The sequence below is a fragment of the Delphinus delphis genome, chromosome 20, assembly GCF_949987515.2.
Source record: "Delphinus delphis chromosome 20, mDelDel1.2, whole genome shotgun sequence".
NCBI classification, from domain to species: Eukaryota; Metazoa; Chordata; class Mammalia; order Artiodactyla; family Delphinidae; genus Delphinus; species Delphinus delphis.
In genome coordinates this window covers 8,765,925-8,790,011 of record NC_082702.1, presented here as the reverse complement: position 1 = coordinate 8,790,011, position 24,087 = coordinate 8,765,925, and the positions used below count along the sequence as shown (strand labels likewise).

Below are 24,087 nucleotides of genomic sequence, written 5' to 3'. Positions count from 1 at the left end.
TATGCTAGGGTGGCTACATGGGTGAAGTTTCACCTTGATCCCAGATGTCACCTCTGTGTCCCTGAGGGCAGGGACCAGGTCCGTCTCATGACTGACAGTTCCCCAGGACTCCTCCCAGTGGGACTTCTGAGTAAGTTATAGGTCATTCATTTATTCTGTAAATATCGAGCCCCCCTGACATACTCTATCCAGTGGGGATAAAGTGAGGAGGAAACACCCAAAAAGGCCCTGTCCTCAGGGGCTTAGCTTTTAGTGGGAGCTGAGGAAAGGTGCATGAAGGTTGGTTGCACACAGTGGCACCGGGGCTGTCCTTTTTTTTTTTTTTAATTTTATTTATTTATTTTTGGCTGCATTGGGGCTTCATTGCTGCGCGTGGGCTTTCTCTAGTTGCGGCGAGCGGGGGCTACTCTTCGTTGCGGTGCGCGGGCTTCTCGTTGCGGTGGCTTCTCTTGTTGCGGAGCACGGGCTCTAGGCGTGCGGGCTTCAGTAATTGTGGCATTCGGGCTCAGTAGTTGTGGTGCACGGGCTTAGTAGCTCCGCGGCATGTGGGATCTTCCTGGACCAGGGCTCGAACCCGCATCCTTTGCATTGGCAGGCGGATTCTTAACCCCTGCACCACCAGGGAAGTCCCCCGGAGCCGTCCTTTAAACACAAGGACAGACACCTCAGGGTGATGTGTGCACTGCCCCCCACCTCCTCCAAGACAGGGCTCACAGATTCTGCACGCGCCCCTCTGCAGGGAAGGAGAGCAGGAAGAGTAGCCACTGTTCCAATCTGATTTTATTGAAAAGGAAACATACAAAAATCATGTACAAAAAAAATTAACCAAACATGTACAGAAAATTCATTCCGGTATCTACAGCAGCGCATATACAGTATTTTACAGGCTGGGCCATCCCTCCCCGCTCCCAGACTCCTCCCTCTTCTGAGATTCCCCCCCTCCCTGACTCCCCGTTTCCCCCCAGCGCTTCGCCCTGGGGACTAAGGCTGGGGCGGTTTCCGCCAAAATATCCCACCCCCCAAATGAATGCCAGTGGTCACACGTGCTCTCTTCTAAACCTATGCAATGGGATTGATGGGGGGGCGGGGGGTGGTCTCGGGCAGAGCACAGGATTCACAGTCTGGGCCCCTCCTGGCCACCCCCAGATGAAGGTGAGGCAGGCATGCCCACCACCCGCCAGCTGGCTCAGGGAAGATGGCTGGGCGCTGGGCTGGGGCGGCCGTCAGACACACCCCACTCTCTGGCTCCAGGAGGCTAGTGGTCACGTTTGGCTCATTTGCTCTTCACGGGCCCCCTCCCCGGGAGGAGGGGGGGAAGCACCAGGGGCCTGAGGCCAGGCCCAAAGTGAAGGAACACTGGGAGAGAGAGAGAGAGAGACACCCCCCCCCCCACCAGTGTCACCCCTGCAGCTGGAACGGGCAGCCAGCACCAGCAGCCTTTCCTGAGATGGTGATGGGCGGCAGAGGCGGGCGGCTCAGTCCCCACCGCCTCGGTCACCGCCGCCTTCAGACACTGAGTCCGTCAGCCCTCTCTCCCCTGGCTCCTCAGCCAGGGACCCAGGAGTCCACATCTCCGTCAGTGCCCCGCAGGCTAGGCCGGGGCTGGGTCCGGAGTGGCTGCCCTGGCCCGCCCCTGGGACAGGCAGGGCTGGTAGTCCAGTATGCTACATGGTGCAGAAAAAGTCCCCCGCACTGGCCAGGGCGTCGGGAGGTGGGAGGGTCCTGCCCCCCACGTCCCCGACGTCCACCGGGCGGGCGCAGGCACCTAATTGGGCTCCATCTCGGGGGCTCCGCGGCCCCTGGGTAAGGGCAGGAGTCCCATGATGAGATTGTACAGGACCCTCCAGGGGGAGGGGCGGTGTCGCTGCTGCTCCTCTTGTCTCTAGGGAAAGAGAGCGAAGACCAAGTTAGAGTGGCCCTGAGATGGGCGTGCGTAGGTGGTCGGGTCAAAGGGCAGCGAGGAACAGGGCACGGTTCTAAGAGTGAGCTACGCCCTCAACCAACCCTCTGAGGTCGGTACTATTATTATTGTTCATGGGGTCCAGATACATTTCTCTGCCCACCTTGGGCCAAGGTCCTCTGGAACATGAGACTAGGACGGAAGGGATGCAGACAATGTCCTCAGCACAGGGCCTGCACATATTAGCTGTGGTCTCCTAGTCCCTGGTCTCCAGATGAGAAAGTTACCCAACCAAAGTCACACGGGGCTGAGGGGTGGGGCTGGATTGCAGCCCATCTGCCCTCCCATAAAAGGCTGGTGAGCCACACAGGAGGGGGCAGGGAGCCCACAGTCTCAGCAATTCTAGAACAATCTGTGGAAGAACTGGGAATGGTTCACCATCTGCGCTGAAGCTGCACGGAAGCATGTCGAGGTAAAGCTAACCCCCTGCCCTTTCCTCAGTGGCAGGATGAAGGCTGGGGGTAGCCTCTAGGACCATCTCAGTTCCACAGTGTTAGAAACGAAGGAAGCTACATACAAGAAAAGGCCTCCCACCAATAAAAATTAACAATACTAAAAAACTTATGAATACCTACAGTACTCTCCACTCCCTGTACTGAATGCAGGGCTAAATCCGGTGCTAATTAGCAGGGCCCACCTAATCTCATCCCCACAAGGTGGGAAGGAGAAACCCATTTTACAGATGTGAACAAGAAGGTCAGATAGGGCTTCCCTGGTGGTGCAGTGGTTGAGAGTCCGCCTACCAATGCAGGGGACACGGGTTCGTGCCCCGGTCTGGGAAGATCCCACATGCCGCGGAGCGGCTGGGCCCGTGAGCCATGGCCGCTGAGCCTGTGCGTCCGGAGCCTGTGCTCCGCAACGGGAGAGGCCACAACAGTGAGAGGCCCGTGTACCGCAAAAAAAAAAAAATAAACCATCCTAATGATCCTAATGGGTGCCTGGGGGTGGGCTGCCTGGTACCAGCCTGCCTCCTTATCACTCCCCACTAAACTTTGCAGCCAGGAGAAGGTGGCCAAGGGGACACATCAGATTGGCAGAAATTTAAAAGCCTGCCGCTCTTACACTGCTGTGGAGTGCCACCTGGCACAGTCACCTTGGTGAGCAGGCTATCATTTACTAAGGTTGAGGGCCGGCAGACCAGACAGGTATCTGCTCTGGAGACACATGCGTGCACCTGGAGATGTGTATTTTTTGGAAGAGCCAAAAAAAAAAGCCCAAATCAACCAACAAAAATAAATAAATAAATAAATAAATTTTTGAGACATTTCTCACCAATGAGAAAATGAACAAGGATACTACATGTCGATCCAAAAAAATGCTACATGGCCATGAAAATGAATGAATTAAAGCTCCTTTGCCCATATGGATGAATCTCGAGCCTAACACTGAGAAGCAGAGAGTTTGGAGAGGAACACATACTGTATCATGTATATTAAGTCTGAAACGCGCCACAATCCTAAGCATTGTTTGTGGCCTAGTAAATATGTAGTAGAAGAATCAACACCTGCAGAGGAATGGACAGGCCAATTTGAGAGGTTTGAGAGGTTTCCTTTGGAAGGGGTGAGGGGAAGAGGGTCAGGGAGGGAAACAAGGAGCTTCACAACATCCGGTTTTTGTTTTTTCTTTGAATAAGCAAGCAGTGTGGGTGTAATGTTCAGGTTGGACAGATCTGGGTGGTGGGCGCCCTGGTGTTTGTTATTCTCTGCTCACTGCTGCAGGCTTCAAATATTTTGTTTTAATGAGAGGTCTGGCTGTGGGCCTTGGGGGCGGAGCCTCAAGCGGGGCGGGGCTTCCGGCGGGGCGGGCCTCCTCCGGGCCCGCCCCCGGCCCGCCCGGGAAGCGGGGTGGCGCGCCGCAGCCGCGCGGGCGGGCGGGAGGGGCGGGCGCGGCCGCGCCGCCGCTGCTGACTCACCGGCTATAAATAGCCCGGGATATATGAGCCGCTCAGCCGAGCGCCGCCCTCAGTCCCCGCGGCCGCGGATCCCGGGCGCGCTGCAGGGCTCGGGGATACGCCGGCCCCGGCCCTCCCCCGGGCCGTGGCAGCGGCGGCGCGGGCCTTAGCCCTACGGCGGCTCCGCGGACACGCCGCCCCTCCCACCTGCCTGTCCCCAGCGCGACCCCGCCGCGCAGGGCGGCAGCTGCCGCACATCTGGCTGGGCCGCCGCAGCCCCCTCCCCGGCGGGAAGTCCCACCTGCCGTCTACCCCTCCCCCAGCACTCACCCGCCGTTCGTACAGCGCGTTGAGATCGTCCGCCATCCGCCGCAGCTGGGCCCCGATCTCTCGGGCCCACTGCTCCTCCTCCCCCCGGACTCCCGGGGCCGCTTGGGTGGGGCCGCCCGCCAGGGCCCCCGGGGCGCTGGGCACTGGCGATTCCAGGTGCTGCTCCGCGGGCGAGAGTGAGGGTTGTGGACCTGGGAAAAGCCGGGGGCCGTGGTCACACCCACCACCCCTCTAGGCCCTGAGGTGTCCCGGAGGGACCCGTTATCCAGGGCCTACTTCTCCCTTTTCCAGCCGCCTGATTTCTCTCCTGCACCCCACCTCATTTTAGAGATTCTGTTTTCCCCTTTAAGAGCCAGATTTCTCAGCTCCTACTCCCCAGGCAAAAAAGAAGTCCTGGGGAGGCCTTCCTGGGGTCACCTGTCTAGCCAACCACCACCTCACTACCCGTGTTAGTTTGGAAGTGCTTCCTCTTATCCTACCTAAATACTTCCAAAACGGTGCCAAATTTTGACTGCTCCACTCAACAGATGGGGAAACTGAGGCTCACCCTAAGAAGTGGCCCAAGGTCACACAGGGCTACGGTGACTGACTACACCCAGTCACAAGCCTCAGGTCTCTTGCCCTCTAGTGTCCAACCACAGTGAAGCCACACCCCCGGATGTGGCCGAGGCCTGGAAACCAGGCGATCAGACTGTGGCTGCCTCTGAGCAGGGGCCTGGGGGCTGGGATGCGGGAGATGCCTTCCTGCCTCCTCCCCACACGCACATTCTGAGCTCCCCTGACGTCTCTTCCTCCCTTCTGTCACGCCAGGTCCTGGCACGAGGGATCCCTGAGACCTAAAATCAGGGCCTCAGTTTCCACACCTGTGACTCTGGTCTAGAAATCGGGTCTCCTCTTGCCGCTGCTGCCAAGGAGCAGAGCCGGGGAAGTTTTCTCTCTCCTGATCTCTCTGGGGTCCGGGGATGGGGTGGGGAGGGAAACCGGGACAATCTTTCCATTGCCACCGAGTGTGCCGGCTGGGATGGGGCTAGCCGGGCACCACGGAGTTAACAGCCCATCAGGCAGGGGACCTTTAACCCTTCCCTCCCCAAGACCCGTCTCCCACCCTTTCCCCATACAATTGCCCCTCCCCCTCTCCTTCCTCCGGCCGGACTGCAGAGAGGGCGGGCCCTGGCCAAAGAGATGCAGATAAAAGGCAAAAGGCCACCCTCGACCCCTCCCCAATGTCCAGAAGTGACAGTCATCTCTGCCCACTCTCTCCAACTACAGTCCTCAGGGGGCTTCAGGGGACCCAGACCGGGAGAAGGGGGCTTGGAAACAGCTGTTGCCCGAGGCCCGGAAAAGGCCGTGGGCTGCAACTCGGGGACTGCAGTCAGATTCCAGGAGGGACTTCCCATTCGGCTTCCCCCCACCCCCTGCCTCCCACTCAGTCTTCCTGCTTCTTGCAACACAAAGACCACACTGGCCACACCCTCCCCGTGGCCCGGCCGGCTCGCCACCTCCCCCCACTCGCTCCCACTTCTCCGGTTCCTCCGTGTCTCTCTTTCCCTGCTCCCAGCATCCCTGGTGCGGGGCGGGCACTCACCGTCGGGGCGCGGGCCTCGGGGCCGGCTGCGAGGACCCCCAGGCCAGCGGGGGGCCCCCAGGGCGGCGGTGACGGCGGGCGGGGCGGTGGGGGCGCAGAGGTAGGCGGCGGGCAGCAGGGCGGGGGCGGCGGGGGCAGCAGGCAGGCCGGGTTCGCAGAGGCCGCAGGATACGGCCGAGGGCACCAGGCGGCTGAGGGGGAAGGGACGCGGGCCGTCGCGGGCCAGGCCCTCTACGGGCTCGGGGGAGCTGCCCTCCTGGCGTGCTCGGGCCATGGCGCTCCCTGGGGCCTGCAGGACAGGGCAGAGGGATGCGGTCAGCCGGGAAGTGCAGGGACCCATCCCACCCGGGGTACACAGGGCACCCCACTCCTGTACACATGGCAGGCCAGGCAGCCCAGGGCTGGTGCCCACAACACACGCAGGGCCCAGACGGAGGGGACTGTAGGTGCGTGTGATGGCCCCTCAAGACACATCCCTCCGGGCTGACCCGAGGCCTGGGCTGGCCGGAATAGCCTCCCGTGCACATGGTGATGGGCACACATGAGGGACAAGGAGGCACAGGATGGCTGTCACAGCAAGGACAAGGGCTCACGCAGGACCCAGACTTGTGGGTCTGTCAGGTGTGTGTGTGTGTGTATGAGGGCTGACAGCCCCGCAACACAAACTCACCCAACGTGGGACTCACACAGGGCCTGGGCTGGTGGGATTAACTTCCGGAACACAGTGATGGGCACACAGGGAGGGCAGCCAGGCACTGTGATGCCTCGCAACACACATGGGGACTCACACAGGACCCAAAGGGGTGTGTGTGGAGGGTACACAACACACACACAAAGGCTCACGCAGGACTGGCCAGCCAGACCTCCCACCTCGTCTCCCATTTGCACAGAAACATTGAGATGTTCCAGGACAGACACATACAAACACTGACCAAAACGTGGACACACACATACACACAGGCCACAGGAAGAACTATCCCCACAATGCAGAGTGGCTGGCACAACCCATCCCCTCCACCCCATACACACACATATACAAACTGTCAGGGTCTCACCCGCTGAGCCACTGTTAATAGGCCCACAGACACACACATACACACTATGCAGCCCTCACAAGCACAGACAGAAACACACACCAAATAGGCACTGCCACACTTCTCAAACACACATGCCCCTCCCGACAACACACGCGCAATAGATAAGACCCACACACCTCAGTACTCACACACATATCAACACAAAACAGACCTCCATGGACACACACATGGACCGACACAACCGAAACACACCCACTTGTCACCAACTCTCAGACCCCAGGACACATGTAAAGCTGGCACACACAGACACATGTCATCAGACCCAGATGCATCACCACATGCCGGCAACAACACAGAGACGCAACAGCAGAACAGCAGACACCAACCCTCCCTCCTCCCCCAACCTCCAAACACGATCACCAACTGTCAGCCCCGGACACACACGCAAATGCACGCGTGCATGCACGCACACACGCGCACACACACACACACTACAGCTAACTCTAATCCTACACTACCCTGGCAGCGCGCACACCTAAAGCACCCACAGAAAACACTGGTCTCACGTGACTGACATAAACACTACACACACGCAGCCCACATGACACACATGAGCCAGCCAGCCGATCAGAGACAAGCCCCTCAGACCCAACACACACACACACACACACACACGCACACACACACACGGGCTCAGACACAGCCTCATACAAGAGGCTGCCAGCAACATCCACTGACTGCTCTGCTCAGACCCCACAGAGCCCAGCTCCTCAATTCCCAGACGCCGATGCCAGACACACAAGGCAAACACAGACCAGACAACCCCCAGCACACACACACACACAGACACACACCACGCAGAACTCACACAGACACCTGGAGAGAAAACAGACATCGGCACTGGGCAGGCACACCATCACAAACGCTTAGCTGAGCCACATGCCCTGGAGATAGTCACAGACAGTCACAGACAGTACACACAGGCAAGACACACAAGCACACACAAACACAGCACATCGGGCAAGACACACATGTAAACACACAAACAGCTCACTCAAGCAACACATCAACACACTACAACCACACACTATAACACAGGCAGGCAATACAGACCCACAGAATCACCCCCAAACAGCACACACAGACAACTCTCACAGAGGACACAACACAGGTACACCACACATAAACAGAGCACCCGCCTTCAGGCGCGGCGTACACAGACAGAACCCCACACAAACACGCATGGGGACGGCGCGCACACCACGACGGGCCACAGCCCCACCATTCCCCCGGGACTGACACAAGCACTCCCTGCAGACCCCAGCACAAACTCGGAGCCAGACACACGCACACACCCAGGCGAGACACCTGCAGATCCACAACCCCGCACACGCGCGCTCCCACGGCGGGCCCAGACGCCCCCCTGCGCTGTCACAGCCCCCCCCACCCCGCCGCCGCCACGTGCGCCCGCCCCGCCCGCCAGGCGAGCGCGGGGCCAATAACAGGCTGTTGCTGGGGCGCAGCCCCCGCCCGCAGGAGCCGCAGACTTCACGGCCCGCGAGCCGCCCCCTGTCGCCGCCCCCGGCGGGCGCGCGCGCCCGGGGTGTGGCCGCCCCTCCACGCCGTCCCCCCCCGCCCCCCCCGGACTGCAGGGGCCGGGGCAGTCGGGGTCGGCTCACTTCCCCGGAGCCGCACTGGCCGCCAGGGGGCGCTGCCGAGCCCGCACCCCATTGTTTGTAAACAAACCCGTCAGACCGCTGAGGCACCTGCGCTCTCGGACCCTCAGTGCCTCCCGCCCAGCGACACCAGCCTCATGGGGGGTGGGGGGGGCAGGGAGAGAGGGAGGCACGGTGTAGGGACTCAGCGTCCCCCCCACTGCTCTCCGAGTGCACTCCCGCCACCTCCTCCAGGGAGCCCACCCGGCCTGGCCAATCGCCGCTGGCTGGGACTTGGGGCGCGCACACTCACCCCGGGGGCATGAACACGCCGGAAGGGACGGTGATGGGGGGCGGGCGGCTTCCTTCAGGAGGGCGCGCCCGCCGAGCGCCGCTCGCTGCGGCTGCTGCTGTGGCTGCTGCTGCTGCTGCTGCTGCTGCTCTAACTGCAGTGGCTGCCGCTGTTGCCGTTGCTGTTGCTGCCTCGGCTTCTCCTCGGGCCGCAGGCGCGTCCGCGTCCTGGCCGCCGCCGCTGCTGGTTTCGCTGCCGCCGCCGCCGCCACCAGGGACCCGCTCGCATGTGGCTCGCGCCGCGTCTCAGGCCGCCCGGCAGATCCCGGGCCCGCTCGGCGGCAGCCCCGCCCCGCCCCGCCCCCGCCTGGCGGGTCCCACGCCCCGCCCCCGCGTGACGCCACTGCCCCGCCCGCCAGCCGCGGACAAGTCGGGACTTGCTGGCGCGCGCCGCGCCCCCAACCTCGGCGCGGGGGGTTTCCCTGCAACCGGGGGCGGGGCAGGGCCTGGCCCGGGGCGCGGAGGCGCGCTGATCGGCCGCTCAGACAGCGGGACAGCCGGACACACACACTGACACACTGACTGGGACCCACAGACACACACACCCAGAGACGTGTACGGAGACTGACCGTCTGGCGCTCCAGGGTACACAAAGTCACGTGCTGACAGGGCCTCGGGGACAAGCCGACTTGCAGACACACAAATGCACACCCTCGACAGAGGCGTGGACGCACAAACACACACACTGACGGAGCACTCACACATCCAGACACAAATACATAATCTGACTTGCTAACAGGGTCACTGGGACGCACATACTACAATGTCAGGGACACACACAGTTGCACAAACACCCACAATGCTGAGCACACCTAGACCCACAAACCTATCAGGTTCACAAGCATGCCCACTGAGCAGGTACCCACAACACACACACAGTCTGAGAGCTTCTCAGGAAATAGAAACTTCCTGATAGGCTCAGCTGAACACACACACATACACACACAACACCTGTCACAGGGACACCTGGACACACAGCTTGATCTCGATGAAACTCCTACAGAGACACACACAAACACACCCACCCCAGCTCACAACTGACACATTAAAATTGTCAGAAATTGACCGTCACAGACACAGATCAAGTCAGACATAAACTCCCCCCATCAACAGACAGTCACAAAGTCACACCTGTGACAGGTTCCTGCTAACTGGCCCACTGATGGGACACTCCAGAAGCGTGCACATCTGACCACACTCGCCACGAGTCTGGTGGGGGAACCAGGGCTATGAGAAAGCCCCGGGCACCTGGCACGGGACATGCCCGGGCAGTCCCTGCAGTGACTCTCACTCGGGTTTTCTGCCTTTCAGTTCCCTTTCCTTTCTCAGTTTCCCATTGTCACTCCTTCCCCCACTCTGATGTGGTCACTAGGTGGTGTCCTGCCCTCCCACAAAGACTCTGGGTTCTGTCTCCCCTGCACCTTCCATTTCCTCTATGTCACACTGCAAACCAAACTGTGTCATCACAGGGCAAGTGTCCTCTGAGTGCCCAGCTCTGGGCTAGCCGAGAAGGGGTGCCAGACCCCAGCAAAGGTGGGCATATCCAGGTTCTCAAATTTGGTTCCCTCCAAGGCCAGACCCTTCGACTTCTCAAGAGCAGAAAACGCAGATCTCAAGGGTAATCTCCCTACTTTGAATATTGAGGACTAATTCAGCCTCCCTCTCTCCTTCCCTTTCCTTCCCTCATTCATTCATTTCCCCTTCCTTCCTTTCCTCCAGTGTTTTTTTTAAATCTTTTAAAATATTTATTTTAATTTTTTTGGCTGCACTGCCCAGCTTGTAGGATCTTAGTTCCCTAACTAAGAGATTGAACCTGAGTCCTCGGCAGTGAAAGTGCAGAGCCCTAACCACTGGACCACTGGGGAATTCCCTGTCCAGTGTTTTTCAAACTGTGGGTCATGACCCACACGAGCAAACCATGGACTGTGAAATCACTTGTGTGGATCTTATTCTGTTTTATTGAAGTTTATTGAGATATATTTACATGCCATAAAATTCATTCTTTTTAGGTGTATAGTTTGGTGAGTTGGGACAAATGTACGCTACTGTACACCACCACAATTGAGATTTGGACCGTTTCTATCACCCCCAAAACTTCCCTTGTGCCTTTTTATAGTCAGTCCCTTTTACCTGCAACTTTAGCAGCTCTTGACCAGACTTAAAAAAAAAACAAAACAGAATATAATTTAAAAAAATTATGAAGTCAGAGGAAATATTGTTTCCTGAAAATTTTATGTATAGTGGATACATACCAAGCCACAAAGAAAATGGATGTATTGCTGACTGTAGGTTGAAGTTAACGGTGCTTGAGGGATGCTGCTTTAGACGTTTATTAAATGAGATCATTCATGGAAGTCACTGAATACAGTGTCTTACACGTATAAGTGCCTAATAAATGTTGGCTACTATCACTAGTATAACTAATTATTGTCAGTGTTTGCTCTGTGCCTGGCAGTGATCACGTTGGGAGAGAGGCTCGCAGACCAGCCTGTACCCCTTACTCCCCTTACTCGCTGATCAGTGCCCTAAAGCTGCCTAGTCTAGGACTGGACACCAGGAGGCCAGATGTGCTGGAATGTTCTTCTGAGAAGAAAATGAGTGTGAAGGAATCTGGCTTGGTGGGTAGGAGTGGGAGAGGAGAGGGCCAAGAATCTACCAGGCCATAAGCATTGGCACCAGTCAAGATCCTCCCCACTATGTAGTCCAGATTCTGTTCCAAATTCTGGCATCCTCTTACCCCCAGACCAGGGATCTCAAACTCAAGAGCCAATACGAAATAAATGAGAGAAGTGAGTCCAGTGTAAGACAACAGGGCATGGTGGGGACTGTGGCTAAGGAGAGAAAGTGTGTTTCTCCTAGAGACATACAAAGTCAAAATTAAAAACTATATTGTGACTGGCTGAAGGGTTGCCTTTTTGAGACCCCCTACCCTAGGGGCCCAAGGAAGGAGAAGCCCCAGCCTCTGTCTTCCAGACTAAATTCCCCTCCACACCTACACCAGCAGGTCTCCTGAGGGACCAAGGGACTCCCTCCTCTAAGTTCCTGGAGGAGCATTCTGGGCCTCCAACCCTGCCTCTGGTCCCTGCTCCCCTGGAGAGGGGCCGAGAGGCTCTGAAGATCTGAGCAGGCAGCAATACCTCTGATAGAGGATTAGAAACAGAGGCGAATAAAGGTACAAACAGAGAAGGAGTCAGATGAGGGGAATGGAGGGAGTCAGAAAGAGAGAGGGAGAGACCAGATGGAGAGAAAGTGAGAGGGGTCAGGGATGGAGGGATGGCTTGGCTCAGGTTGGCAGTCAGGCTTGGCAGAGAGTGGACGTTGTTTTTTGGTTGTTTCTGTTTTTGTTGTTGTTTTGTTGTTGTTTGGGGCTGCTGGCATGCAGGATTTTAGTTCCCTGACCAGGGATTGAACCCGGGCCCCCTGCAGAGGAAGCGCGAAGTCCTAACCACTGGACCGCCAGGGAAGTCCCTAGAGCAGTTTCTTAATCTCTTCTCTACTGACATTTGAGGCCGGATGATTCCTTGTTGTCTTGTGCTTTGTAGGATGTTCATTAGTCACTCTGACCTCTATCCACTAGATGCCAGTAGCACCCCCTCCCTCTGTGACAATCCAAAATGTCTCCAAACACTGCCAGATGTGCCCTGGGGGAGGCAAAATCAACCCAGGTTGAGAACCATTGGCTAAAAGAAATCCGTCAGGGTCTCCATAACTGTGGCTCAACCCCCCCAAAGCCTACACAAAAACTCACCCAAGAGCCGGAGCTCTGGGGACTTGAGGGCCTGACCTAGAATCCCCAGCTCGGCCACCTTCTGGCTGTGTGACATTGGGCAAGTTGTCACGTCTCTGTGCCCCAATTTCCTCACCTGTGAGTTGGGACAGCACAGGTCCCTACCTCATAGGATTGTGCAGAGTAAGAAGGTCAGTAAAAATCAGGCTTCCCTGGTGGCGCAGTGGTTGAGAGTCCGCCTGCCGATGCAGGGGACACGGGTTCGTGCCCCGGTCCGGGAAGATCCCATATGCCGCGGAGCGGCTAGGCCCGTGAGCCATGGCCGCTGAGCCTGCGCGTCCGGAGCCTGTGCTCCGCAACGGGAGAGGCCACAACAGTGAGAGGCCCGCGTACTGCAAAAATAAATAAATAAATAAATAAATAAATAAAATAAAGCACTGGGGCCTCCGTGGGTCCTTAATACATGTTACCCATCATTACTACTACCAGTGTGGGGGGCTATTGACTCTGAGAATCCAAACAAGATCTTCAAGCTAAGACCCTCAGGTTGGGGCAGGGGTTTCAAACCGCGCCCGCAGGCCAGCCACTAAGGTGTTTCTCCAGGCCGGCACAGTTTCTCATTTTGAATTAATGCCTCTCAAAGGGACATTCAACACAGTGAAGAGATAGAGCCTCCAGACTTCGGAGCCAGGCTGCCGGGGTTCAAATGATGAACGCGAGGAAGTAGCTTCCTCTCTCTGAGCCTCAGTTTCCACACGTGTACAAAGGGGATCACCGTAGGACCCCCAAATGAAACGTGAAGATTAAACGAGTTCCTATTTGTAACGCACGTAGAAGAGTGCCCGGCAGCAGCTGGCTCCGTGTGAAGTCCCGCTTAAAGAAAATAAATGTCCCAGCTAGTTCACTGCAGACCCATAACCTTCCCTAACATCTTGAATGCCGTTCCGGGGAAGTAGATTTCTCAGCACGGGAGAGGGAGTTGGGAAGGACTTAACTTTTCACTGCAGGCTCTGAGTCCTGGCTTTCCGCGGTGGGGAGGGGGCCTCCTGGGTCCCCTCAGTGCAGCCGGCCTCCCAGGCCCGGAGGCTGGACGGGAGCCTGGTGGGGGCTGGGCGGGGGCGCCGGTGTCCGCGGGGTCCGAGCGGCCGGCGCGTGTGAAGGTTACCGCTCCCTGGCGGGGCGGGGGCCGCGCGCTGTTGCTGGGGTCTGCGGGGCCTGCCTGCGCCCGCGCCCCCCCTCCTTCCCGGCCAGCCAGTGAGCGGTACCCGCCGCCGTTGCCAGGGGAAACTCGCCGCCCCGTTACCCAGCAACAAGCCTGGCCCAACCAGGCGCGAGGACCCCCCAGGCCCCGCCCGCCGCTGCCCACCGCGTGCCCAATGCCAGGCGGGCAGAGCCGGCCCGGCTCCCGGAGACGGCGAGCGCGCTCATTGGCCGCCGCAGCGCCCGCCCGCCCGCCCGCCCGGATCTGGGGGAGCCCTCGGCGCGGGGGGCGGGGAGCCGGGCCCCGGGGAGCTGCCAGGCTCACTGCCTGCAAGCCTGCGGCCGGCTGGGGTGAGGCCCGGACTGGGCACTGTCCCCCCTCCCCCGCCGCCCTCCTCCCCCGCCCCATACTCGCACTCTGGGGCGAGGATGGGCACTTGGGGTGGGCTGGAAAGAGAGGCTGCGCCTCCCATCCCTCCCCAGCAAGGTACGCTAGAGATGGCCTTGTGAAAACAGAGAGCAAGTGTTCCCCTCCCAGAAGGAGTCCTGGGCATCCTGACCTCGTGAAGACAGGGGCTGGTTGTCCGCACAACACGCCCCCCACTACGCGCCCCAAACGGGATTCAGGCACCGTGACTTTTAAAAACAGGGGCTGAGGATCCCCCACCAGAAAAGGACTCAGGCGTCCTGAGCCCATAAAAATAGGGGTTCCCCCCTCCCCAAAGGACTCAGGGTGCCCTGTCCTGTGACAACAGAGATATGAACCACCTCCCCCAAGGGGAATGCTAGTTTCCCAGTCCTGGAAAGAAGGGTTGAGGATGCCCCCAGAAGGGCACCCAAGCAGGTCTGATTCTGGGAAAGTTAGAACTAGGCACTCCACCCCCACAGGAAACAGGGGCTCAAGCCTTTGGGCCCCAAAGCATAATATGCCTCAGAGCCCCTGGGCATCCTGGTCCCTCACCATATTGATACCGGAAGACCCCACACATACACCAGGTACCAGACCCTCAGGTGTCCAGTTCATCCGGAGGACCATCTGCCCAGCCCCAAGGTGTAGACTGCCAGCCCCCCTCCCCTCCGAGTCATTTCCCCCAGGGTCTAGCTTGTTGATCTCCCAGGAAGCAGGCATCTGAGCCCACAGCCATCCCCTCTCCTCCCTGGTACTCAACCTACACCCCTCCCCCTGCCCACACACATGCCAAGGACCCAGGAGTCTAAGCCCCCAGTGTCTCAGACCCCCCATCCAGACACCTGGCGAGGTGACCCAGCCCCTCACCGTGGTGCAGGGGGCTCATTCCCCGTCCTGGGGCCCTGGGATGCCCAAGACCCTAGATCTGGTAGATCCAGTCTCCCAGTGCCTTTAGTTGGCCACCAGGGATCCAGGACTGGGAGCCTCCAGCCTCAAGCGGTCCTGATGTGAGCGCCCAGGCCACTCCAGAGAGGCTCAGATTCCTCAGTCCCCACCCCCGGGAGACCCAGGCAGCGGAGCCCCCAGCTCCAGACCCTGGTTGAATCCAGGTGCGGCCTGCCCCTACCCTGGTACCTGGGGGGGTGGGGGGGCGGAGTCGAGGATTACTCAGCCTCCAGAATGAGGCGATGACATCATCCTTGGGGGGGTTTGACTAACGGCCGCGCTGGGGGGGGGGCGGGGAAGTTTACCCGGTAACAGCGGCTGCCGCATGGCCCTGCCCCCCCACCTCCCGGAAGGGCCGGGAGAGGGAGGCATAAGCACACACACACAAGCACACACACACACACGCCCACTCAGCATCCCCCCCTTCCCCCTGCAGCATCCCACATCACACACATCTTACTGGGGCAAGGGCAGGGATGAGTGTGTGCGTGTTTGTGTGACTGTGTGTGTGCTGGAGAGTTCTCTAAGTCTGCTGGGCCAGTGTGCTGCGTGTCAGGGGGTTGACTTATGAGAGTTGTGGTTGTGTCAGGGTGTGGTGTGTGGTTGTGTCAGTGTACTGTTGTGTATCAGTTGATTGTGTCAGTGGGATGATGTTGTGTGTCAGCATTTGTCCCATGGGATGGCTATGTGATTGTGTGTCAGTGTGCTAATGTATGATACCTGGGCATGCTGTGTGTGAGTGTGATGGTGTATCTGTGTGTTAGTGTCCATGTGCTGTTTTGTGCAACGTGCTTGTATGCATGGGTGAGATGATGTGTGTCCATGTGATTGTGTGACAGGGTTGGAATGATGTTGTGTGTTAGCAGAAATGTTTGTGGACATGCTGTGTCTTACTGTTGTGTTAGTGTGGTTGTATGTATCAGTGTAACACCGTGTGTCAGTGTGGTTGTGTCACTATGATTGTGTCTGGACAATGCTGTGTATAGTGGGATTGTGTGTGTAACACTGTCATTGTATCTCAAATGTTGTGTGTCTGTGGGACTGTGTGTTACTGAGAGTATGTGCGTCTGTGCAGTGCTATGTGTCCTTGTGGTTGTCATTGTAATTGTGTGCCACTGTGATTGTGTTTGTCAGTGTGATGCTGTGTGTCCATGGGACTGTATGTTAATGAGATTGTATTTGTCTGTGCAATGTGTGTCACTGTGATTGAGTGAGCTATTGTTGTGATTGTGTGTGTCACCGTGATAGTGTGTGTGTCAGGACCAACTGGCTGTGGAATTATGAGGTGTCACTGATATTGTGTGTCTTAGGGATTAAGTCACGGAGATTGCATGGGTCTGGGCGACACTGGGTGTCATTGTGGTTGTGGGTCTGGGCAGTGCTGTGTGTCCTGGAACAACGTCTGTGTCCCCGAGACTTTGTGTATCTGTGTGATGCTGTGTGTCTCTGCGTGTTCCTGGGACTGCGTATGACACTGTGTGTGTCACTGTGATTGTGTGTGTGTGTGTGTGAGGTGATGCTGCGTGTCCCTGGGACAGTGTGTGTGAGCCACTGTGATTGTGTGGCAGCGTGCTTCGCTGGGTGTCGGGGGAAGGTGCATCTCCAGGCCTCCTGCCCGAGAACAGCGACGCTGCTCTCTGATTGGCTGCGGCCTCGCCAGTGAGAAGCTTCCGAATCCTGCGGTAACTTGGTAACTCGGTAACTCGGCCGCCGCCGCCGCCGCCGCCGCTGCTGGGATGGGGGGTGTGGGAGGGGAGGGGCCCCGCCCAGATCCCGCAGGGCCCGCCCCTGCAGGCGACCCTAACCCCGTGTGCCCCTCCCGGATCCCCCTCACCCCACCGGCTCCCCAACCTCACCTCCGTCTCTACATCCCTGACTCCTTCTCCCTCACCTCTGCCTCTCGGCTTCTGCTTCCCCATCTCTGCCACTCGCTAGCACTCTCTCTCCGCCTCTTACCCCTGTTTGTCTCTCCCTATCTCTGTGTCCCTGCGTGTCTCTTTCTCTTGTCTCTGTCTCCCACGTCCCAGCTCTGTCTCTCCCTGTCTCTCCACCATCTCTGTCTCTCCTTGATCTCTCTCCCCATCTCTCTCTTCTTTTCTCTGTCTCTCCACCTCTGTCCCTCTAGAGACTTTCTCGGGCTGTCTCTCCGTCTCTCTGTCTCTGTCTCCCGCTCCTCTGCCTCAGTCTCCCCATCTTTGTGTCTTTCTGCTTCTTGGCTCTGTCTCCCTCCCTTCCCCGTCCCCTCTCTCTCCCACTCCCACAGCCAGGCTCAGAATTCACTTTTCATTCCGCGGAGACAGCCAGGGGACCATTCGCTACTTCACCCTCGCCCCTCCCCGCACGCCCAGGCTTCTGCCAGCAGGCCTCACGCAGGTCAGACTTCAGGAAGGACTTCCCGCCCTGGTTCAGCACCGGAGTTTTATCGCTAGGGCCAGGCGGAGCCCCGGAGGCCCCGTGGCTTCCGGAGGCGCCCGGGCGGGATGAGCTCACTGCAACTTGGCTTGGATTTCATCAGCTTCCTCTGCCGGAGTTGCCCCCGCTCCTCGTCCCGCGCGGGCCGTGCGGACGAATCCGCCGGGAGCCTGCTGCCGCCCAGTGGCGAAAGGAGGAAGCGCAGGCGCCGCGTAAAAACCCACCTCTCCAGTTCACGATGTCACCAGCTCACGAGCGCTGCAAATATGAACCCATTTCACCCTCACGACAACCCCATGAGATAGAGATTATTTTAAATCCCACTTACAACTGGGAAACTGAGGTCAGAAACTTGAGGTCGGCCGTCTGAGGTCTCATTGCTGATGAATGGAGCCCTTTGGAGGCTGGAAGGTCTGGAAGGAAGTGAGCAAGGCGGGGGGGAGGTGAAGTCCGATACAGGATTAGATCGTGGTGAGAACTTTACTTTTTACTCTGAGTCAGGTGGGAGCCACCGGAGAGTTCTGAGCAGAAGAGGGGACGTGAGCTGACCTAGTTCTTAAGCCGCCCCCTGGCGGCCAAGTGGGAAACAGGTTGTGGACAGAGAGAGCTGCGAGCCCAGGGAGGAGGAGGTTTTAATAACATAGGTTGAGGTGCTGGAGACTGGACCAGAGTGGATACTGTGGGGTCAGGTTGAACGTGCAGCCGATGGGATTGGCTGAGGCATTGGGTGCAGATGTGTGGGAAAGAGAGGAGTTTAGGGGGTTCCCGTTTTGGCCTGAGCAGCTGGAAGGATAAAAGGGTCAGGGTGGTAATGATAATAATAATAATGGCGATTCTCACATTCTGTGCACCTATGTGCCAAGCTCTGTGCCAACTCACTGCTTTACACACCTGACGTCGTTAAATCCTTAGGACCATCCTGAGAGGCCAGAGCTGGAGGTGGGTGATGTAGGATTCTGAATGTACTGAGATTTTATTTTGCAAGTAGAGTCTATATGATTTGCTCAGTAACTATGTGTGGATTTGATAGATAATAACAATAATAATCTACAAATAGAGTGTGTGTCTGGCATGTTCTCAGCGCTTTAACTATATCATCTTATTTAATCCTCACAGCCTGCCATGATTAGCAGAATTTTACACAGGGGGAAACCGAGGCAAGAAGGATTAAGTCCCTTGCCTAAGCACAATGCAATTAATAATTACAATCATTTATTATAGACGTGGTAGAATGGGCTCCAGGAGTCAGAAGGACCTCTCTGGGTTCAAATCCCGGCGGCTGGGTATGTATAGCTGATTCACTTTGTTATGGAGCGGAAACTAGCACACCATTGTGAAGCAATTATACTCCAATAAAGATTAAAAAAAAAAAAAAAAATCCCGGCTGGACATGTGACCTTGGACAGCTTACAGGGACTCTGGGCTTTGGTATCCCGCTTTGTAAAATGGAGATTGCAAGAGTACTGTTGGCACTGGGCTTTTTTTTTTTTTTTTTTTTTGCGGTATGCAGGCCTCTCACTGTTGTGGCCTCTCCTGTTGTGGAGCACAGGCTCCGGACGCGCAGGCTCAGTGGCCATGGCTCACGGGCCTAGCCGCTCCGCGGCATGTGGGATCTTCCTGGACCGGGGCACGAACCCGTGTCCCCTGCATCGGCAGGCAGACTCTCAACCACTGCGCCACCAGGGAAGCCCGGCACTGGGCTTTTGTGATGAGTTCATGAAGAACAAAAGTGAACCCCAGAAGTAGAAAATGCTCTTTAAATGTTAGTACAGACTCTCTTTAAGGGCTGGGGCTACTGAGATAGGCAGGACCTGAACACAATCATGATAAAACAAATATTCAGTCAGTCACTTCAGAGGGCCTACAAAGTTTGAGTCTTGTGATGACTCCTCCAGGCAGGACGCTCTGATTGCCCCCCTGTCGCCCCAGGCTCATAGGAGCTCATCTTGTCTGCACCTCAGCCTGCACTGCTTGTGTCAGGGAATGTGTCGCCCTTTGCCTCCTATTGGGCCTGGCTGGGCCTGCCTCAGCCTCCCTTTCTGTCTTACAGCTGGGGAATGAAGCCACCATATTCCCTTTCTCCACCTGGGACATGCCTGTATTCACCTAGCTTGCCCCCATGTTTCACTCTGGTCTCTGCTGAAATGTCACCTCCTCAGAGAAGGCTTCTAGGACCACCTCTGTCCCCTCACTCTGCCTAATTTTGCTCCACAGCTCTCCTTTTATATATTCATTTGTTTAGCTACTTACTGTCTGTTTCCTTTTGTTGAAAGTGAGCTCCATGGCGGCAGGGACATGCCTCCAGCATAGCTGTACCTTCTAATCCCCATTTCACAGAGTGAAAAACCAGACCAAGTTTCTGCAAAGCAGGTTTCATGGTTCAAGGACTATTTGTTGAATGAATGCGTCTGGGGTCTAAAGCGGCAGGGAGTGCGCTACACCGCCCCCTGGTGGCGAGTGGGAAACTCGCACCGCGATAGTCGCCTGCACGGCTAGCAAATTTCGTACAGATCTTCAGGTAGCCCGATATTACCTATGTACTAATGCTAGAACTGAACTCCATTTCACATTAAACACAAAGTATTGTTTACGATTATTTTTTGAACTTCCAAATTTTACTTTTAAGATACTTTAAAACGTTGTTTCTGCTGAGGCATAACTTCCATACTTTTGTAAGACCCAGAAATCCCGAATGTAAAACTCCATGTAATCACTGCTTACCTGGGCTGAGGGCGTGGGGCGGGGGGTGGTGGCCTAAGAAACAGACATTACAAGCTCCCTAGGACCTTCCCTCAGACCCCCTTCTAGTCACTATCCCCCTGGGTAATCATTATCCTGGATGCTAACAGCAGAGATTAGTTTTGCCTTTTCTAGAACTTCATACAAATGGAACCATGCAGTATGTGCTCCTTTGTGTCTGTTTGGCATTTGTCACTCAGCCCCATGTTTGTGAGATTCATCGTGTCTTTGTGCACAGTTAGAGACCGTCGTTCCACCTTCTCTCTGTGTCTTCCCATGGTCTTCCCTCTGTGTGTGTGTGTCCTAATCTTTTCTTATACGGACACCAGTCATCCTGGACTAGGGCCCATCCTAATGACCTCATTGTCACTTAATTACCTCTGCAAAGGGCTTACGTTTTCGTTTCTGTTTTTTTTTTTTCCCCCGCACTGCACAGAGTGCAGGAACTTAGTTCCCTGACCAGGGATCGAACCCGCGCCCTCTGCAGTAGAAGCATGGAGTCTTAACCACTGGACCCCCAGGGAAGTTCCAAAGGGCCTATATCTAAATGAGGTCACATTCTGGGGTCCTGGGGGTGTTAGCACTTCAACATGTATCGATACATTTTTAGGGGCCACAAACCAGTCCTATAAGAGGGGCTGTTATGATAAATCTGCTATGAATGTTCTTATAATGGCATGTCTTTTGGGAACACGTGTATGCAACGCTGTTGGGTAAATCCCTTGGAGTGGATCTGCTCGCTCATAGGTTATGTGTGTGCGCTGTGTTGTAGTAGAACTTGCCCAGTGGTACGTCACAGTGATTGGAGCATTTTACCTGCTCCACTCCAGCAGGGGTTGGGAGTTCCAGTTACTCCAAGTCCTCGTCAGCATTTGACATTGTCGGGCCTTTTAATTTGAGCCATTCTGTTGCTGGTAAACACAAGGTATTATTTGCATAGTAAAGTAATATTTGCATGGTTTTCATATAGCCTGAACTTCCCAGGGATGCAACTACTTCTTTCAAGGGAAAATTGTACCTTGTTTTGTTCAGAAATCTGTCCAGGGTTCATGTCACCACTGCAATCCCACTTCTGCTATCAAAGTCACATCAAAAGTGTCTCGCCAAAAAAAAAAAAAAAAAAAAAAGTGTCTCACCACAGCATCTTGTGTCAGGCTGTTGTCCCAGCTGCTGCATCCAAGCTGAGTTTACACACACACACACACACACACACACACACACACACACACACACACACTTAGCCGTTTCTTAAAATCTCAAATATAGAAAGGTTGTTGACAATATTCCGCTGGTGATTTTTCAAATTCTTTTATACTCAAACCCACTCATTATAAGTAGGTGAAAGCATTTGGCTATTTCTTTATGTTTTTCAGTGTAGTTGGACTAATGCATCTTTACATATGTACTGATTTAACATAAATTACTTTCCTTTAATTTCTCCTTTATATTGCAGTTAGGTTATTAAATTGATTTGAAAAAAAATGATTATGTAGGGACTTCCCTGGTGCTCCAGTGGGTAAGACTCCACGCTCCCAATACAGGGGGCCCGGGTTTGATCCCTCGTCAGGGAACTAGATCCCACATGCACGCTGCAACTAAAGATCCCATATGCTGCAGCTAAGACCAGTGCAGCCAAATAAATAAATATTTAAATAAATATTTAAAAAATGATTATGTAGGTAGGACACTCTATCTATGCATCTCATTTCAGGAGAGGAAAAGGCATGTTGTGAAAATAGTGTTTGTCCTAAAAGGTGTTTGGGATCCCCTGGGGTTGGGACGTGTTGGTCTAATTGGTTTGGGAGACTGAGAAGGCTCTGTGAGAACCAGGTTGTTTTGGTTATTCAACATGTATTGAGACCTACTGTGTTCGTGGCCCTGTGCTGGACAGTGCTGGGGACACAGCAGTAACAGAGACAACTCCAGCCCTTCCCCTACACGGCTCGGAGGCCAGTGGGGGATACAGAACTGTCCCTGGACAGTGAGGACCCTGAATGGGCAGAGCTGGGATGTGGGGATCCAGAGACAGCCTAGAGGGGCATCTGACCTGGCCTGAGGTCCAGGAGGGCTTCCTGGAGGAGGTGACATTTGAGCTGAGCCTGAAAGGATGAGGAAGACTTAACCAGAGGAAGAGGCTATGAAGGGTGTTCCAAGCAGGAGGAATGACTTATGCCAAAGCCCAGGTGAGGGAGAGCGTGTTGTTTTCAAGGAACTGAAATATCGTTCAGTGTGGCTAGTGCAGGATTTCTCAATGTCAGCTCTGTTGACATTCGGGGCTGGATGAGTCTTTGCTGTGGGGGCTGTTCTGCAGATTCCTGGCCTCAACCCAATAGATGCCAGTAGGACCCTTTCCCTAATCCACCTTAATCCAAGATAATCTCAGCTCGAGATCCTTGCTTTAACCACATTGGCAAAGACCCTCCTTTCAAACAAGGTCACAGTTTGAGGTTCTAGTTGTGATAATCAAAAATGTCTCCAGGGACTTCCCTGGTGGCACAGGGGTTAAGAATCCGCCTGTCAATGAAGGGGACATGGGTTCGAGCCCTGATCCGGGAAGATGGCACATGCCGCAGAGCAACTACGCCTGTGTGCCACAACTACTGGGCCTGTGAGCCACAACTACTGAGCCCACGCACCTAGAGCCCATGCTCCGCAACAAGAGAAGACACCGCAATGAGAAGCCCACGCATCGCAATGAAGGGTAGCCCCCGCTCACCACAACTAGAGAAAGGCTGCGTGCAGCAACAAAGACCCAACGCAGCCAAAATTAAATAAATAAATAAAATATAAATAAATTTTTAAAAATATTAAAAAAAATGTCTCCAGACATTGCCAAATGTCTCCTGGGGGGGCAAAATCATCCCTGTTGAGAACTAGGGGCTGAGAACGGGCAGTGTGAGGAGAGGAGAAAGGGAAAGATGTGGCTGGAAGGGTCAGCAGAGGGATGGGCATCAGCTAGTCAGGAACACTTCCTGTCTGAGGGACACTATGGAGGACTGGGCCACGTGGAGGCTGGCAAGCCCTGGGGACTGGGTTCAATTTTTTTTTTAAGTACAATTAACTTTTTATTTATTTATTTTAAAATATTTATTTATTTGGTTGCACTGCATCTTAGTTGTGGCAGGTGGGCTTCTTAGTTGTGGCATGCGAACTCTTAGTTGCGGCATGCGTGTGGGATCTAGTTCCTTAACCAGGGATCAAACCTGGGCCCCCTGCATTGGGAGCACGGAGCCTTATCCACTGTGCCACCAGGGAAGTCCCTGGGTTCAAACTGTGACCCTGCCGCTGTAGTGGTTGAATTGTGGCCCCCAAGATACGTCCACCCAAAACCTCAAAATGTGACCTTATTGGGAATAAGGTCTTTGTGGATGTAGTGTAAGTAAGGATCTCGAGTTGAGATCATTCTAGATTAGGGCGGGCCCTAAATCCAGTGACAGATGTCCTTATAAGAGACAGAAAAGGAGAAGACACAGAGTCACAGAGAGGAAGCCCTGGGAAAGGCTGAGGCAGAGGCTGGAGTGATGCGTCTACAAGCCAAGGGATGCGAAGAGTTGCCAGCAGCCTCCAGAAACTGGGAGAGAGGCAGGGCCTCCAGAAGGAACCAACCCAGCTGACACCTTGATTTCAGACTCCTGGCCTCCAGAAGTGTGAAAGAATACATTTCTGCTATTCTGAGTCACGCAGTTTGTGGTCATTTGTTATTGGACATCAACCCAGCCACTTAGCAGCTGTGACACCTTGCACAGAGAAGCCTCACTGAGCCTGTTTTTTCTCTCTGTAATGTGAGTATAAACAAAGGCACTTACCTTTTAGGACTGTGATGCAAATGAAAAAAGAGTGTCCCTT

The 24,087-nt window shown here is 55.5% G+C and overlaps 1 protein-coding gene across 1 annotated transcript; it reads right to left on the bottom strand.

Annotated features, from left to right (window-relative positions):
- Window positions 1-772: 772 nt before the first annotated feature.
- Window positions 773-8,898, bottom strand: BBC3 (BCL2 binding component 3). Its single transcript, XM_060000953.1, has 4 exons — window positions 8,772-8,898; window positions 5,767-6,055; window positions 4,182-4,372; window positions 773-1,882 (listed from the first exon to the last, which is right to left on the bottom strand). The coding sequence occupies exons 2-4, from the start codon at window positions 6,038-6,040 to the stop codon at window positions 1,766-1,768; spliced, it is 582 nt and encodes a 193-aa protein (XP_059856936.1). The 5' UTR covers window positions 6,041-6,055; window positions 8,772-8,898; the 3' UTR covers window positions 773-1,765.
- Between the last annotated feature and the right edge of the window lie 15,189 nt (window positions 8,899-24,087).